This window comes from Mesitornis unicolor, unplaced genomic scaffold, assembly GCF_000695765.1.
Source record: "Mesitornis unicolor isolate BGI_N332 unplaced genomic scaffold, ASM69576v1 scaffold20383, whole genome shotgun sequence".
In the NCBI taxonomy this organism is placed as follows: domain Eukaryota; kingdom Metazoa; phylum Chordata; class Aves; order Mesitornithiformes; family Mesitornithidae; genus Mesitornis; species Mesitornis unicolor.
Window position 1 is genome coordinate 1 of NW_010174278.1, and position 16,414 is coordinate 16,414.

Genomic DNA, 16,414 nt, shown 5'->3' on the forward strand with positions numbered 1-16,414 from the left:
CCGGGGGCGGTCTGAGCTGGGCTGCCTGCGGCGTAACGCTGTGCTCTGCTTCTTCCCTCCTCTAGGCCCGAAGGGACCCCTTTCGAGGACGGTAAGTGTACCTACGTGTGGGTCTGGTGTTTGGCTTTCTCGGGGTAAACTGCTGCAGTTTGAGACGGCCGTGGGTGTCACTGCCGTGGGCTTTGCAACAGGTGTGGGCCTGGGGCTGGAAAGGGGGCGTGGGTGCGTGTTCACCTGGCCGTGCATCCGTGTGCTGCATCCAGGGTTTATGTCAGTATATTTTTTCTGGTTTTTTTTTGGTTGAGGTTTTTTTTTTCCTTCTCCAAGAAAGTGTTGTAGATTTACATTGGTATGTTGATTTACAGAAACATACAAAGTACCTTGTAGGGACTTGCTCATAATTGCTAAATGTTACTATCGTAAACCTAATTTAACGTACCACTTTAAGGATCTCCAGGCTTTTCTGTTGAACGCTGGATCGTGTTTTTAGGGTCACTCATATTTGGACAGCTGTCAGAAACCTGGCATAGAACTGTTGTTACTTTTTTTGAGTTCTGTTTTTTCTGATGCTGGAAGCGTTTTGTGAGTAAGTCCCAACGTGAGTCAGCTGAAGTAGGAAATGGGCTGAATGCTTGAGGAAGTTCAGAACAGATTTCTTTCTGTAGGTTGTTGGGTTTTCTTTTCTTGGCATCTACTTCACTGATACAATTGGTAGCATTCAGAGTTAAAGATTAAAAGAACTTTTTAACTTTAAAAGCTGACTAAATAGGTCCTCGTAACATACGTATGTCCTGGTAGTTTCTGTCTGGCCTTATTATCTTTTATAGCTTTATTGATGCTGTATGAATATTTTAGCATCTTTGTGAGAACTTGTTGGACATGAAATACTGTCTAAGTGAAATCAGTGCTGCATTCTTTTTTTTCAGATACTTTTAGTGCAGGCTGTAATTAATCGGAGATCTCCATGACTCATGATAAAAGCATAGGAAAAATGCCTTAACTCTTATGTTGTTCTTGGCTAACTCCTTTGTGTTTATCCTCAGAGGTAGCACCTGTGGGCGTGCCTGTAAATTGCAGATTTTTTTTTTCTTGTGAAGATTTTAAATATTTCAGGCCTAAGAAAACTCTGAAGACTCTTACATTTTTTTTATAGTATTTGATTAGTTAAGAAACTTGCTATAGTAGCTGCTTCAGAAGTCTGATGTTTAGAACTTGAGTATTCTATATGTTGCATAATGGTAGACCAGATGTGTTCTGTGTAAACCTTAAAGAAGGGCTCCCTTAAACTTCTTTGAGGGTTGCTTAAGCTACTCTGGGTTTTGGTGCACTGCCACTAAGGAATGATTCGCTGTTCGGAGCAGAAAGCCATTTCCTTGCAGTGTGCTAAAATGCAGGTTGTGTCCATGTTCAGGCTCTTCCAGCTCAGTGTGGGGTTAACAGATGCTATAAGGGCTTTTTTTCCCATATATTTCCGTTTAGCTGCAGGTTGCTTTTGAGAGCCCTGACATCCTGATTTCACCTGTGCTTTCCACTGTGGCAGCGTTGCGTTTTTATCTCAGATACTTAGGACACATTGCGCTCAGAGCAGTTTGAAGTTCAAAGAGATGCTGGGGTCTGCGACTGCTGTCCTGCTGCTTTGGTTGATCTAATAATACGATCTCGGTGTGTGATGGATTGCTCTTTTCATAGCAAAGTGTGTGTTTTCACAGTATGCGCTCAGGAAAACAGATCGGTCTTGTGTTGCAGGATGTGCTTATCTCCTTTTCTCTGGGACATATCTTACGTTGTGCTAGATAACAAAATACTAAGTGGTGCCTGGAGATACGGGTGTCTCGGTGCCTCAGCTGCACTTTCCCATTAAGTGAGCATAGTAGCACAGTTCAGATAACGGTAACATGGGTCAGATGCAGTTTAGTTTAATGTGGGTAAAATTAAGGGAATTTTCGTTTGCAGTATTGAGCTGTTCGTTTGGGCTTGGTTGTGAGTCAAAGGTGCACTGGAGCTCTGTAATCCTTCTCATGAAGCCTTTGTGGGGCAGTGTTCTTCAGAAGTCGCTTTGTAGTTGCGTTTTTAGGCTCTGTCACTTCCTGGTGATTCTGCAAGGCTTCAGATACCTCAGTTCCTGTGAAAGTAGCCTGTGAATTTCTTTTGTTGTTGTTGTTGAAGTAGAGTTGCAATAATCTCAACATTGTGGGAATTATTGTTCTTTATCCTCGTTCTGGTGAGGCTGTTCTCCAGTCTCAGCGTCTGAGGTTTCTTAGCTGTGTCTGAACTGAAAACTTCAAGTTCAGCCATGTGTGCGTGCTTGCTGTGCAGCATAATGCAGCTAACAGCCCGCCCTCCCCGCCGCCCCCAGACTCTGGAGGGTGTTTTCACAACTCGATGCACAGGCTGACTCGGCCTAGGAGCAGCTACTAATTTAGATCAGCAGCATAACTTCCATCTTCTGCTTTAAGAGGATTCGATTGCAGGTGTCTGCAGTAGGACCTCGGGGATATTTATCCTGCCCTACACCTATTTCTAAGAATCTATATGTGTATGGCATCTAAAGTGATGGTGCTGCCACAGTGATGGAAACTGAGGCTCTCCCAGTCTTTCAGACGCATTGCTCTGAAACTGGATGATGATATCGTGGTTAGTGCAGGATTCCTGGCTTAGTGAGAGTTAAGTAACACAGCTGTTGTAGTGTCCTGCCTGTCCGTGATGGTGCAGGAGGCTTGAACAGAGGAAGCAAGGCAGTTGCCTTCTGCATGGTTTGTTCCTTGCTTGTGGCGTAGGGGTTCTGTATCCCCATGTGGGAGAGGACAGGATCGTCCCTGTTTCATAGACAGTGGAATAAAGGGGGCTGCTCTTGCTCCTTGCAGCAAGAAGAGCCTGGCAGGAACGTGGGTGCTGCTCTGGCAGGGGTTACTTGGGTCAGCGCACAGGTCATGGAACAGCCTCCCTGTTAGCATCCTGAGGTAGGAGAAACAGATCACCACGGTACGTATGTGTGAGAGAGAAGAGAATGTTCTCTTAGGGCCATTGATGATCCTAATATCAATAATGACAGCGAATATGATAATCTGTCTTTTAAGATTGGCTGTCTAGGGTAAGTTGCAAGGAATAGCAGTTGAAAGCTTTCAAAAAAGTGTCAGAAGAAGTTGGGCACCGAAAGCCTCATCCCCAGCAGTGTGTGTTGTGATGCCTGTTTCACTTGTGTGGGCTTTCAGTGTGAGTGACCCTTGGACTTTGGATCATCGAATCTCTGGATTTGTCCTTTAATAAAGCTCAGCAGCGAGGTGTTGCATACTGTGGAGCTCTTGCAAAGTGGCATTGCCGCTTTGGGTTTTGGCTTGTGAATCTGAGTAGGTAGATACTCCAGCTGGGAGCTGTCTAACCACTCCCTCAGATCTGTGTTGAAAGTAATGCTATCCTGTCCCTGGTGATCAGAGAGCTTCCCTTCCTTTCTGTGGCTTTAGATGGATTCTAAGACCCTTCTCTGCCCTTGTTACTACTTTATGACCACCTTAGCAGTCCCCTCTGCTCCCACTTAGGTGTTCTAGAAAAGCATTAATTTCTCAAGTACGCTTCTTGAACTCTGCTATTTGATGGTTTGTGCCTGGTTTTCAGCCTACTGCTTGCTTAATCACTCTTCCAGAGAAGGAAATGCCTGCTTTTCTTGCCTCCTAGGGAGGCTGCTGAGCACCAGAACTGGAGCAGGGAGAGCTGGGAATCTCAAAGGTTTAGAATCAAATCTAAACATTCGATTGTGAAGGGCCAGTATTGCTTGGGGTTGTCACTGTGTAGGGAGGAAAGGTGCTCCCGAGCTGATGTTTGCAGCCAGTAGAAGTTGTTAACGAACTTTCCAATTTTGGCTTTCAGTCCAATCTCGGATCTGGTGCTGTGCCTCTAGATTAGCTGGAGGAAAGCTTGGAAGCCCCACTGCAGACTTCTGCTAATCTGATCAATCTTTGCTATTCTTGCTCCTCTGGTTTTACAGTAAGATAGCATGCTGTTGGCTCTCTGCTCTGACGTTGTTAGGCCGCTAATAAATAACAAACGTGCAAAAACTTATTTTTAGCACGCTGATACTTGCCACTGCTGTGCAGAGAGCTCTGAAGCATCTGTACTGTGTCTTTGTATGCACACTGGAACATCAAAGCAGTGACCTTCATTTCTTGCAACTCAGTGTTACAGTTTAGTTCTTATAAAGGAAATTTATAATTTCCTGGGAAATGCTGCAGGTTCTTGCAGATCTGAAAAAAAAAAGGAAGAGGGATTGAAAAACTCTGTTCTCTGGCCACCAACTGTTGGTGCATGTTTGCCAGCCAGGTGAAGGAATGCATTAATTATAGTAGTGCTGGAAAACTCCCTCACAGTAGCATGCAAGGATGAGCTTTAGATCTGAGCCCCAGAGTTTAAATTTGGGGACTCGGTGTTGGCGGGGAGGGGGAACTGTCACTCGTATGTAAGAGTGCCTGTTCAGAAACAGTAATGTCTGCCCTGGCAGCTTGTCACAACTGTTGCTGTAAGGTACATGCCTTTTACAGGAGAGCTATGTATTTATACATATATGAAGGTGCTTCAGGTATTTCTCTCTGGGCATACCCAAGAACTTAATAAACTGCGTCCTGGATTGGCTGGTCTGGGGCAATAGCTCCTGTGTTTTGAAGTGCAGAGTGTGGAGTTCCTTAGTTACTGATCCGAATTACAAGTGGTGCTCAATCCCTTGGACCTGTCTTCATGCAGCTTAGTTGGTGACTTCTCAGATTGTCACAGCCTGAGGAGAAGGGCTAAAATAACTTGTGTTGGTGCGGGCTGTTAAAATGGTTGGGTTGGGACTTTACACAGTTCTGTTTCTGCTTCATGGGCTCTTGTCAGAGGAAGACTAGTTAGTGTGAAGTAAATAACCAGATTTTTGTTTTAAGTGTCTGGTTTGGGTGCTGCTTTCAATACTGCTTTTTTTACAAGATCTGATTACCTTACAGCTGTGGATAAGAATGTATTTACTTGAAATGTAAACAGGAAATAAACCAGAAGGTCCTTGTCAGGATGGCATATTCCAATCTCTAGGACTTACTAAACTATGGCCTGTTACACAGATGGTTATACACCCACTCGTGTTGATTTTATAGTGCACTGGGATTAGGCTTTGTGGAAGGGCAAATTTATTTCCTTAAACAAATCTTTTGGGGCGGTGGTTTTAGCAATAAGTGTAAGTCACAGAAGAAACTCTCATACCAGTACTGTCTAGGATTCCAGAGTTAAAGATTAACTCCAGGAGCAGAAGAATCATTGTAGGACTGAGCAGTCTGTATTCCTTATCCAGCTTGTGTGTATGAGCACAGTAACTCTCCGTTTGCGCTTGTGGAGGGATGCTGCTTACTCATCTCTTGTGTAAATTCATGCTGAATAAAGGTTACTTCTCTTTCAACTCCAGGAACTTTCAAACTTACAATAGAATTCACGGAAGAATATCCGAATAAGCCACCTACTGTTAGATTTGTCTCTAAAATGTTCCATCCGAATGGTAAGTACTTAGACAGTGCTTTGTTTTGGTTGGTTGGTGGTGGGGTTTTTTGTTTGTGTGTGTAGGTGGTGGTTGGTTGGTTTTGGTTTTAGTTTTTTTTTAATAGGCTGCCATAGTGCTCTAGAAAAAGGTCTGGTTATTATAGAAGTTTCCTCTAGCAAATAAGTTAGCAAAATTCCAGTGTGGTTCTACATAGTTTTGGTAGGGATGAATATGCGAGCAGTGCTTGGGCTTGAAATGAAAGGGGCAATGAAAGCAGCCTCTTACCTTTTGTGTGTTACCACACAGCATGGATGAGAAGCTTTTCTCTCTCAGCTGCCTGTTGTTAAACCTTATGGAAGAATTTTGTACTCAGATAGCAGTGCCTTGGACATTTGTCTAAACATATTGCATACACAGGATAATGGCATTGCTGAATGCGGTCATCTTAGCACTTTTCTGCCCAAAAATGCCTCTAAGAATGACAGACATTGAAATGTAGTGCTAGTTTCCAGCTATGTAGCCAGTGATAATATCATTTAATTAATCCCCTTCCTTGGTAATTAAAGATGTATTCCTTGCCTCCAAACAAATACTAGATTTGTGAAGAATCACAGAATGTCAGGAGTTGGAAGGGACCTGGAAAGCTCCCCCAGTGCAACCCCTGCCACAGCAGGATCACCAGAGCAGTCACACAGGAACACGGCCAGGGCTTTGGGTGTCTCCACACAAGGAGACTCCACAACCTCTCTGGGCAGCCTGGGCCATGCTCCATAACCCTCACACTGACAGACTTTGGCCTCATCTTCAGCTTGAACCTCCTGTGCTCCAGCTTGGGACCATTGCCCCTTGTCCTGGCATTGGCCATCCCAGAGCAGAGCCTGGCTCCTTCCTCCTGACACTGCCCTTTCCCAATGGATCCCCAGGAATGAGGGCACCCCTCAGTCTCCTCTGCTCCAAGCTCAAGAGCCCCAGCTCCCTCAGCCGCTCCTCAGCAGGAGATGCTCCACTCCCTCCAGCATCTCTGTGGCCCTGCTGGACTCTTTCAAGCAAGAAATACCTGAAACTTTCAAGTGTAGCAAGCAAGCATATGTGGGTGAAGTGTAGTGGAGGGAGCTTTCTCTAAAGCTGCTGTGAGACAGGCACTGACTGTTGTAGGTACTTTCTGGGAAAGCCTTGTGTGTGAACAGCTTTTTGCTCATGTTCTGTAATTGGTTCCCTTGTGGGTAGTTTTAATTTTTTTTTTCCTTAAAATCTATTAATGTTTTTTAGTCTGTTCTGTAGTGGTAGTTGCAGTGTCGCAGAGGATCGATGTTGAAGAATAAGCAAAGGTTGAGTTTAAATCCCTCGGGCAGCTGTTGGTGACAAGCTTCACGTCTTCCTACCTACAGGCTTGTTTGCTGGGCTTAAGTCTGTCAGATGCTTTTGATTTTTGTAGTGTTTGTCAGTGCATGGGTTTTTGAAGGTCAGGCAATAGTAGGAAAAAGAACTGAGTAGCTGTACAGCTTCTGTTCTAAGCCCTTCTTCTTGAACCTTTTCTAGTCTATGCAGATGGTAGTATATGTCTGGATATTCTTCAGAATCGTTGGAGTCCTACCTACGATGTCTCCTCCATCTTAACATCCATACAGGTAAAAACATCTCTGCATGAAAAGGCAGAGTGAAACTAGGATGCTTGGACAAGCTTGGGAAACACTTCTTACCCCTGATACCCCTGATAGCCAGGTACAGCAACTGTGCTTGGCATTTGGTGCAGTATCAATACTTCCTAGACGTAAAGGGCCTGGACAGTGACAGTGGGTGTCACTGAGGGGACCCAGCCTGCGACTGCTCCGTTTGGCTGTCAGTCGAGCACCACCAGCAGTAAGACTGAGAGTGGAGGCTTCCAGTGAGTCACAACTGGAGCAACGCAGTGCGCCCAACCTGTGCCTCGGTTGACTTCTGCACTCCTGTTACTGTGGATAGCTTTAGGAGTATGTTGGGAAACTGCTTACTGCCAAGTGCCTAAGAATCTTTTTCTCTTTGCGCAGTCTCTACTGGATGAGCCAAATCCCAACAGTCCAGCAAACAGCCAGGCAGCTCAGCTATACCAAGAGAATAAGCGGGAATACGAAAAACGGGTCTCTGCAATAGTAGAACAGAGCTGGCGTGACTGTTGACCCAGGATGATGCAAATGAACACTCTGTTGATGAGGAAAATAAACAAAGTGTCCGAGTCATCTTTTTCCTCCTAGCATTTACTTTGAAAGCAGAATAGCTGTTGTGCTGTTGCCACCCTCCCCTGCTGAAGCTTCTCCTCCTTGGACATCAGAAAGCACCCACTTTGAAGTCAAGTGTTCTGTACTTGGGTTACTTGCAAAAGAGTTACTGATGCTGAAATCATTTTCTGTGGTCCCTCTCCAGTCTTAGGGCAGTATTGTGCATTTCTGTAGTGTACACTAAGCTTTTAATTGTAATTGTGTTATACACAGTGATGCTTATGTGTAGCTTGACAAAAGGGATGTTTATATACATACACATTTTTTAACTGGTATTAACTAAAGTGCTGATCTGTCCAGGCTGGTCATTTACCTCTATTGGTTTAGACCCCACTGCATTTGTAAGTACTGAGTGAAGAAATAACCTCATGTTTCCCTTTTGTATTGGTTTATCAGCTCCTTACTCATGGGGGAAAACAAACAACAAAACTCTTAAATTGATTCCAATTAAAATACGTTGTGAGATGGTGCAATGCTAGTTACTTCTGCACTTCACCTGCAAGATTTATGTACAGGTATACATAAATCACTACAGTTGTGGTACTCTAAGGGTGAGAAACAACCCGCCTTCTTTTTTAATTTTATTTTAAAGGACATGCCTACAGAGGCTGCTTCAGTTGCAATCGTCTGTCACTGAGGCATTGCTGCACAACGCAGGCAGAGCTGTGGCACCGTGAGGCAAGGGCCTTCCACACTGAGGAAGAGGTAGCACTCCTGCAGTGTCTGTCTCCCACCCCTTATCTTTAGCTGAGAAAGATAAGTTCTTTGGGTTTCAGCTTTGCCTTGTGGAAAGTTTTTGGATCAAGTCTGGGGTGGGCACTGGAGGCTGCAGTTTCTGCTCGTTGTCGATTACTTTGCGGTTTGTGTGAGCTGCTGCTGCATGCTTGAGTTTAGTTTCCCTTCAGTTTTATGAAAGTATTTTTTCAACTCTGAAAAAAACATCTGTAAGGCCAGACTCATTCTTTTGTAAGGCAAAGTTTGTATGTTTGGATACAGTACCTGAAGCAGCAGTGTGGGATGAAACCTACCATTGTGTTGTCCACTGTTCCAGTGTCTTTCGTGTGCACATTGGTCTGTTAGTTGAGAAGTTTAACTTTGCACAAGTAACCCATGTAAGAAACTGTACATTTTTCAAAAGTTGTAAATAAAGTGTAACCTTAGTGCTTATTGTATAAATAGGCAAGAAGTGTTTAACTGTGGTTATTTCAGTGGGGGTGGCAGGAGTCTCCCGTGGGATCAAGCACCACGTACCCAGCAGGAGCTGAACCCTCTGTGGCAGCTGTGCCTGGGTGGAAGCTGCCCCAGTGGTGGTGTGGGCATCAACCTCAGCCTGGGAGGTGCGGGGGTGAAGGAGGAAGGCCAGGCTGGGCTCCCTGACGAGCAGAGAAATGGAGAAACGGACACAAATCGTGGCAAAAACAAGAAGAAAAGAAGCTGCAGGAAGCTCAGCACAACTGCTGACAAAACCAAAAGCAGCCTCTGATAATGAGTTGGTTACAGGAACTCAGTGGGCTCAGTAATGAATGATACAGACACCATGTTTATTTTCCTCCTGCCTTATGATTGGGAGTTCAAATGACTGACATGTAACAGGAGCTGGTGCTGCTGCTTAGTTCTGTGACTGAGGTAAAAGCTGCCAGGCTCTTTCAAAAAAATTAAATGGGGATTTGTATCTGCTGTGCTGACAGCTCAGACCCTGTCTCACATGGACCAGTGCCTTTCTACCCCCGCTGTCCTGCCCACCTTACACCTGCTGGCTTTCCTAACGGGCAGTGTGGCTCCTGTACAGAGAGGGCAGGACAGTGAGGCTGCCTTGAGCAACCCTGTGTTTCTTAAGCGTTCCCTCTGCAAAACTTGCCCAGGTCAGAGGCAGCCAAGCCGTGAGCACCTTGGTTGCACTGAGTTACAGACAAGTGGAAAAACCAAAACACAACCCCCACCACCTGCATGGAAAGGAAAACTGGACACCCAAGAGCACCTTACCCACTGCCCCTGTACAGCTGTAACGATGGCTGCAAGCAGGACCCCCCCCTTGCTGAACGGCCCAAGTCGTGCAAATGTCAGCGAAGCCCTCAGATCAGTCCTGGTTTTGTATTTGTCTTGCTAGTCACTGGGAAAAAAACAACAAAAATTGATGGGGTGAACTTTCAAGGCAACCAGAAGCAAGAGTAACACAGAGCTGAAATTAAAATAGAAAATAATTTAAAAAAAAAAAATAGCTCACCTGCCTTGCTCAGCATCACCAAGCCTTGAGGACCTGCCGCACATCCAAGTCAGGGAGAGGGAGCTGCGCTCCTGCGTGCGGGAATATCAGCCTAAAGTGCCGGGCTTCTTGCACGCCTACAGCACCATCTGCTCGAGCCCAGCACTCCTGAGAGCAGAATTCAGCAGCAAAGAGGGAATGGCACACAGACAAAAAACAAAAAAAACCCCACCAAAACAAACAAAACAAAACAAAAAAAACCCACCTCAAACAAGACGACCAAAACCCCAACGCACTTTCAGAATTAACTGCCAGGTCAATTTTTTTAATTTTTTTTTTTTTTTTTCTACAAAGCAGCACGTTTTTCAAGCCCAGTGTCCAAGGCAGCAGATTTTGTGCTGCAGCCACCCGGGCAAAGCCGGCGAGGGAACGGCCGTGCTCCTCTTCCTGAAGGAGCCTGTGCTGCCAGCACAGCCTCTGCCCTTTCACGCTGGTGATGGCGATGCCTCTAACTGCACATCACAGGGATATTCTGCTCCATCAGTAGAGGTCAGCCACACTGTCCTCCACACTGAGAGAATTTAAAACAGAAACCGGCACAGGAGGCTAGAAAAATTAAAAAAAAAAAATAAATTTTGATGATGTAAAAACATGGAGAGACAAACAGGTAGCAGGAAAACAAGCAATAGCTGAGACACAAGCCCATGGGAGAATAAAACAGCAAATGTAAATATAAATAAAACATCAAAAAATAAGAAGGTTCCATTAGGATGAGCTTTATGCTACAGCATCATCACAAAAAAACAACAAAAAAAACACAAGGAAAAAAAAAAAACCCCTAAACCCCCACACTGCAGCACCTCTCACATCTCACTCTTGGCTCCTCCAAGGTCAGGTCCCAACCTCTGTGCTCTCCAGGCACAAAGCGAGCACAGCTCCCAGCTCCCCATCCGCAGCACTGCACAGGCAGAGGCTGCAGTCCCGGCTGCCCCAGTCACACCACGCGTCAGAGCAACACCAGGGAGCTCACTCCTGACGTACGGGAGCACAGGTACAGCGATGGGGCAGAGAACAATGAGCCACAGATCTGATTTTGCTGAGGATTAAAGAGCTTATATTCAATGTACAAAAATAAGTTATGCAACAGTCCCCACAAGCGTCTCTGAGCGTGGGCTCTGCCGTCACTGCCGGTCGTTACATTTCACACCTCACCGTGGTATCTGCACGTCACGCAGCGCTGCGCAGTGAAGCACCGGAATCCTCCCAGTCCAACGCACCCACGGTGACGGCGCAGTCGGTAATGCTCAGTCTGGGAGACTCAAGGTAGAAATCTCTGAATAAAACTCTGCTGTTAAACAGATTAAGGACATCTCTGTACATACATACACAGCAGAGACAAGACTCTGCATTTCTCAAGAACAGAGTTCTCACAATTTTTTTTTGTTTATACAAAGTGTGACAAATCCTGCTTTTTTCCAGAAATAAAATTTTATTTTTATTGTCATTAATACCAACTTTACATACAGGTTTACCACCCCCAGACTGCATTTCCTTTGCTTTTTACTATTTTACTTTTTAAAAAAAGGCTTTTTTTCCTTCTTCCTTGGTCAAGAATAGTAAGGGAACTGTACTTTTAAATGATGTCAAATTCCTTCTCATTGGACGTGTGGTTTTGCTATTACAAAACTATTAAAATGTGGAGGAACAAGTAATATCAAAGACACACAGTAACAGCACTACTGCTTTTGGGTTGTGCTAATATACTCGAACAGAACTTGGGGCAGTTCTAAATGTCTACCATTTTAGAAATTATATTAATGAAGTAAAAGACTTCAGCATTAATATGACCCACAACAAAAAAAATGCAGCATCTGTGTCTTTCGTCAAATGCCTCAGCAGCTCAGTCTCGGGGGAAGGGGACAGCAAACCTCAGTTTGCTTGAGGCATGATGAGCTCGTAGTGCCCCACCTGCCCCTCTTGCTTCAGCTGGTCCAACAGATCCTCCTTGCGCCGCTTCCTGCTCACCACCAAGTATCTGTTGTGGCCCTGCCCGTGAGATTTACTTTTTAGACCGTACTTTTGGGCAATCTGATGGATCTGCTTCCGCTCATCCATGGTCAGTTCTCTAGAGAAAGTCAAGTCAATGTGACTTTCTGAGCGTGCATAGTTTCGAATGATCTCCTCGATGTCTCTTTTAGCGATTTTGTTCACCCTTTCTACATCAAGCCCAAGTCCTTCCCTTTTAAACTGCTCCTTCACTGAAATGGGCTCCCTGATTCCTTCCCCGTCTTTCCCTAGGCCCCCACCTGTCCAGCCCATCTTTCTTAAAATTTGATTCCCAATGTTGTCTTCTTTGATCTTCTGTTTGAAAGCCTCTTCTGCCGATCGACCCCGGATCTCATTTCTGGAGATGACGTCTTCGATGGTGCCTTTCTTCAGGTTATTGACAACGGTTGGTTGAGTCTTTTTGAGGATTTTCACAGCTTCCTCTGCTGCCTCATGCTTGACAGATTTCTTCACTCCAACTGCTTCTGCGATGAATTCGTCTTCAAGCAGCACCTTGCATTTCCACCGCATGCCGGTCATCCTTTCGAAGACGTACTCCACCGTCATCTTGTTGAACTGGGCGGTGTCGTTCAGCGTGCACACAGGATTACTGGAGTTCTCGTAGACCACGAGGTCCTTCAGGTCCTTCTTCCGGCCAGAGCCCCGCGACGAGCAGCCCACTTTCTGAACCTGAGTCACTTTGATGGCTGTGATATTTGACTGCATCTTCTGCAGAATTTTCAGTGCCTCCTCGGCCGCTGCGTGCTTGCTGGTCTTCTTAGTGCCAAATCCCTCGGCCAGGCAGTGATCTTGCAGATACACCTGACACCGCCACGAGCGGTTGGGCATTAACTCGTATTTGTACTCAACAGACATTTTGTTATACGAGGCAGAATTGTTAAGTATTCCTATCGCATCGCTGGCATTCTCTGTGAGGACAAAACTAGTCCAGTGTTTGTTGGTGTTAGCAGAACCTTTCACGGATTCAGTACCAGGCTGCATCGGGACACAGTCCCTGTTGGCAACTAAAAACTCCTCGTGAGGCTTGAGAGCAGGAGGGAAATCCGGGTGGCTCACGCCTGCCTCGCACACCACCAGGTCTTCGTGATAGGTGTGCTTGAACTTCCGCTGAATGACTCGAACTTCCACAGGCTTCTTCAGCAGCTTCACCGCCAGCTCCGCGGCACGATCCCTGGAGCCGTTTTTGCTGCCGGCGTACCCAGTGGTCAGGTAGACGTTCTGACATCGCACTTCACAAGCGAAGCCATCTGTCAGGAGCTTCTTGCTTTTGGGGAGGTCAGCGGGGGCAATTTCTTTCAGAGGAACATAAATATATTCAGGATTTGTCTTGCATGCCTGAATCGAACGCGTCAAAAGATAGGTATAGTTAATTTTATCAGTCCCACTGTTTGCATCTGGGCTAGCAAGATTTTTCCAGACGGCTGCTGACAGTTTCTCAATAAAACTCTGCTTCAGCATTATAGCTGACGGAGGGAAAGTCTCTGATGCAGACTGGACAGCTGCGGGAGAAACAGAGACCTGCAGCATGCTGCTTGTGGTCGAGTCCGTGCTGTTCACAGCCTTCTTGGCCGCTGCAGCCTGGCCTGCAAGGCCAGACCCAGCGGGGCTGGAGAGCTGGGGGTCCACCTCCCACGTGCTTGCAAAAGAATTCGTGCAGCTTTCAGCTGGCTGCACTGTGCTGTTTGTATTTGCCTCCTGGTTCACCTCCTGTGTCTGGTGATCCAGAGAGTCTTCCTTCTTGTCATCCTTCGCAGCACTGGTGACAAAGTGTATGGGTTCAAAACGCGGTCGCACCCGGAATCTGGGGACCATCTTTTTGGGCGGCTCAGGAATCTCTTCTGGCTCTGGACCTGCAGGGTGGAAGAAAATGCCAAGATTACCAACACGTGCTATGACAGGGAGACAACGTTTTCACAGAGCGATCTCCAGGAGGAGCCTGCAGGCCCTGAACACGAGATTTCCACTTTTTTGCCACAAAGCCAAAGGTTTCCTTCCAAAAACCTTCCCCATTGATCAAATAAGACCATTTGTTCTTGTGCAGGTCACTACAGCAGTATCTCCAGCTCCACCACTACCATACAAGAATCTCTACATATTTAATTGCATGGATTTGAGGCCCAAATCACTTGCTCTGCCCCATAATGTTGCCCACTGAACCTGGCCAGTCATCTCTGTGGTGAACCCACTGAAAGCTACCAAAGCAAGTGAAAACTATGGCAAATAAGACCAAACACCACAGCGGGACTAGAGCCTCAGCTCTGACTCTGCCGCAGCACTGCAGGATGACCCCAGATAAACCCCGTTATCTTCTCATTTGATGGAGCAACACACAGGGCTTAGAACTCCTTTCTAAAACACACGGGGCCGTTAATGACAGTGCTAACAGAAGCGTTATTTTCTGTAAATACAAGTACCCTTGGCACCAAACATGGAAGAATCTGCCCGGGCCTCAGGCAGCAGCTGCAGCGGCTGGGGGGCCCATGACAGATTACTGGTAGACCTCCTGGTTCTTACCCAGAAGAAATGCAAATGATGCAGATTATCCTGATATGCGCAGCTACTGCAGAAAATGAGAACCAAATCGCTGAGAAGCAAATGTGTCACATTTAAAAGGCAGTTACACAAGACCTCCTGTGGAGGATTTAGCTCCCACATGCTGAAGTGCTACGTGTGTAACTCCATCGAGGAGCACAAGGCCACCTCAGCATCCTGGAATGAGCTCCCTAATCCAATGCCAATGTGTGCAGCTGTAATACAGGTCAGGCAACACATCGATCTGGACATCACACTACGACAGTGTATTTGTTGTGGCATAGTTCACCGCAGGTGAAAAAAAACACCGCATATGGCATAAACAGGTCCTCATATTCAATCAGGTGGCAAAGTTCTTAGACGTGTTAAATTCTTCAGTCTTGATGAATTATGGCAAGGTTTACGTTTCTTGCTCAGTTTGGTATTTTGATGACAGCACTGCAGCAGCACCTAAAGGCTCCCACCAGCAGAACAGCTCTTTATGCTGCCTGTAACAGGCAACAGGGAACCCTTCCCCTCAGAGCTGCTGCCTGAGACAGACAAAACATGGGAGAAAAGCAGTATTCTTCTCAGTTCTGCAGCCAGCTCACAGAAGCACAGAAACATTGCTGGGTGTCACAGCAAGGGAAGAAACTTTGGCAGAGCTGGGGATTATATCCAAGCTTAGAGGAGTCCTGTGCTGTCCAACCATTTGTGCTTCCACAGCCTGTGCCTGCACGCAGGAACGATTCCCCCTCCCTACCTCCCTCCAGAGAGAGCACAGCAAGCTCTGAAGGCGCTGGAGACGCTGCGCTGCCAGCCAGAGCTGCTGCATTTCCTGCACTGGAAGAGCTACAGCTGGAACGTCAATCCCTGAGACCGTGGCCTGGGCTGACACAGGCTTAGTTCTGTTCACTCTTCCAGGCCCAGTAGGGAGGAAAGAAACCATTAAAACTAACCCCCTTCCCTGCCAAGCACCCAATGCTCCAGGTAGGTCGTAACTCACAATCAGTGAGTTGAACTCCACACCTCCACGGAACAACACCCCTCACCACGGTGAGGAAGGGCAGACAGATCCTTCGTTGCATGCATTCAATTCCCTAACACTATCACTACGGAAAATCGATTGCCTGATAATTTAAATGAAAAACTGTATTTTCTTAAGCAAAAAGAGAACTCTGCATGAATTATGTATACGCCACAACGTGGCAGAGGAGGGGAAAACGGCTGCAGCCCAGCAGAGCACATCACAGGCGCTTCTCTTCCATTTGCTGCACGGGCTCTCTCAGGGGCAGCCCCGTGGTGCTCTGCTCTCCCCACGCTCCCACTAATGCCCACCCAGCAGCGCCAGCGAAGGGCACACAGGCGGATATACTCACTGTCGGACGGAGAACGGTGTCTTTTTAGCTTCCTGCTAGGGACCAACTCGTACGTCCGCATTTCCCCGATGTCGATCCCTTCAGCCATCTTGAGAACCTTCTCCATGACCTGCGAGCCGTATCTGCGTGGATTTAACAGCAAACCACTTTAGAACTGGTCCCACAGAGACAACACACACACGTGCACACACAAGCTTTTATTATGCAAAACAAGAACTAAAGCTACCTGAGACACAGGACCTGGTGCAAGGGAAGACAAACTACCTGGCTCTAAGTGAACCCACTTGCGAGTAACAAACCATGCAGACACCAAGCGGACGGTGCTTTAAATGTAAATGTAAATACATTATCTGTCAAGATACAGCATTTGGCAGAGCTCCTAGGAACACTGAGGAGCACAGGGATGTGGAGAAGCAGAAGTCTCCCTGCGCACTGCAGCTTCAGTGAGCTACGCGCAGGAGCGACCGACGGCACCGAAGCCTTGTCTGGGTCAGCAGCTGCAGAC

At 46.5% G+C, this 16,414-nt stretch overlaps 2 protein-coding genes across 2 annotated transcripts; one reads left to right on the plus strand and one right to left on the minus strand.

The window, feature by feature from the left end:
- Window positions 1-65: 65 nt before the first annotated feature.
- On the plus strand, window positions 66-8,294 carry LOC104535601 (ubiquitin-conjugating enzyme E2 A; the record flags this gene model as incomplete). The annotated part of the gene is made up of 4 exons (XM_010180997.1): window positions 66-91; window positions 5,423-5,512; window positions 7,034-7,122; window positions 7,522-8,294. Coding segments are annotated over 4 exons (334 nt in total), but the record flags the coding sequence as incomplete, so codon positions are not given.
- A 3,587-nt stretch (window positions 8,295-11,881) lies between these two features.
- NKRF (NFKB repressing factor) lies at window positions 11,882-16,027 on the minus strand. The gene is made up of 2 exons (XM_010180996.1): window positions 15,910-16,027; window positions 11,882-13,869 (listed from the first exon to the last, which is right to left on the minus strand). Exons 1-2 carry the CDS (start codon window positions 16,013-16,015, stop codon window positions 11,882-11,884), a joined length of 2,094 nt encoding a protein of 697 aa, XP_010179298.1. The 5' UTR covers window positions 16,016-16,027.
- Between the last annotated feature and the right edge of the window lie 387 nt (window positions 16,028-16,414).

What these genes read in the sequence shown, in the direction of transcription:
- NKRF (XM_010180996.1), bottom strand. Translation starts at nt 16,015, where the DNA reads ATGGAGAAGGTTCTCAAGATGGCTGAAGGGATCGACATCGGGGAAATG. An exon ending in ACACCGTTCTCCGTCCGACA is followed by an intron (nt 13,870 to 15,909) that starts GTGAGTATATCC and finishes TCCACCCTGCAG; the next exon opens with GTCCAGAGCCAGAAGAGATT.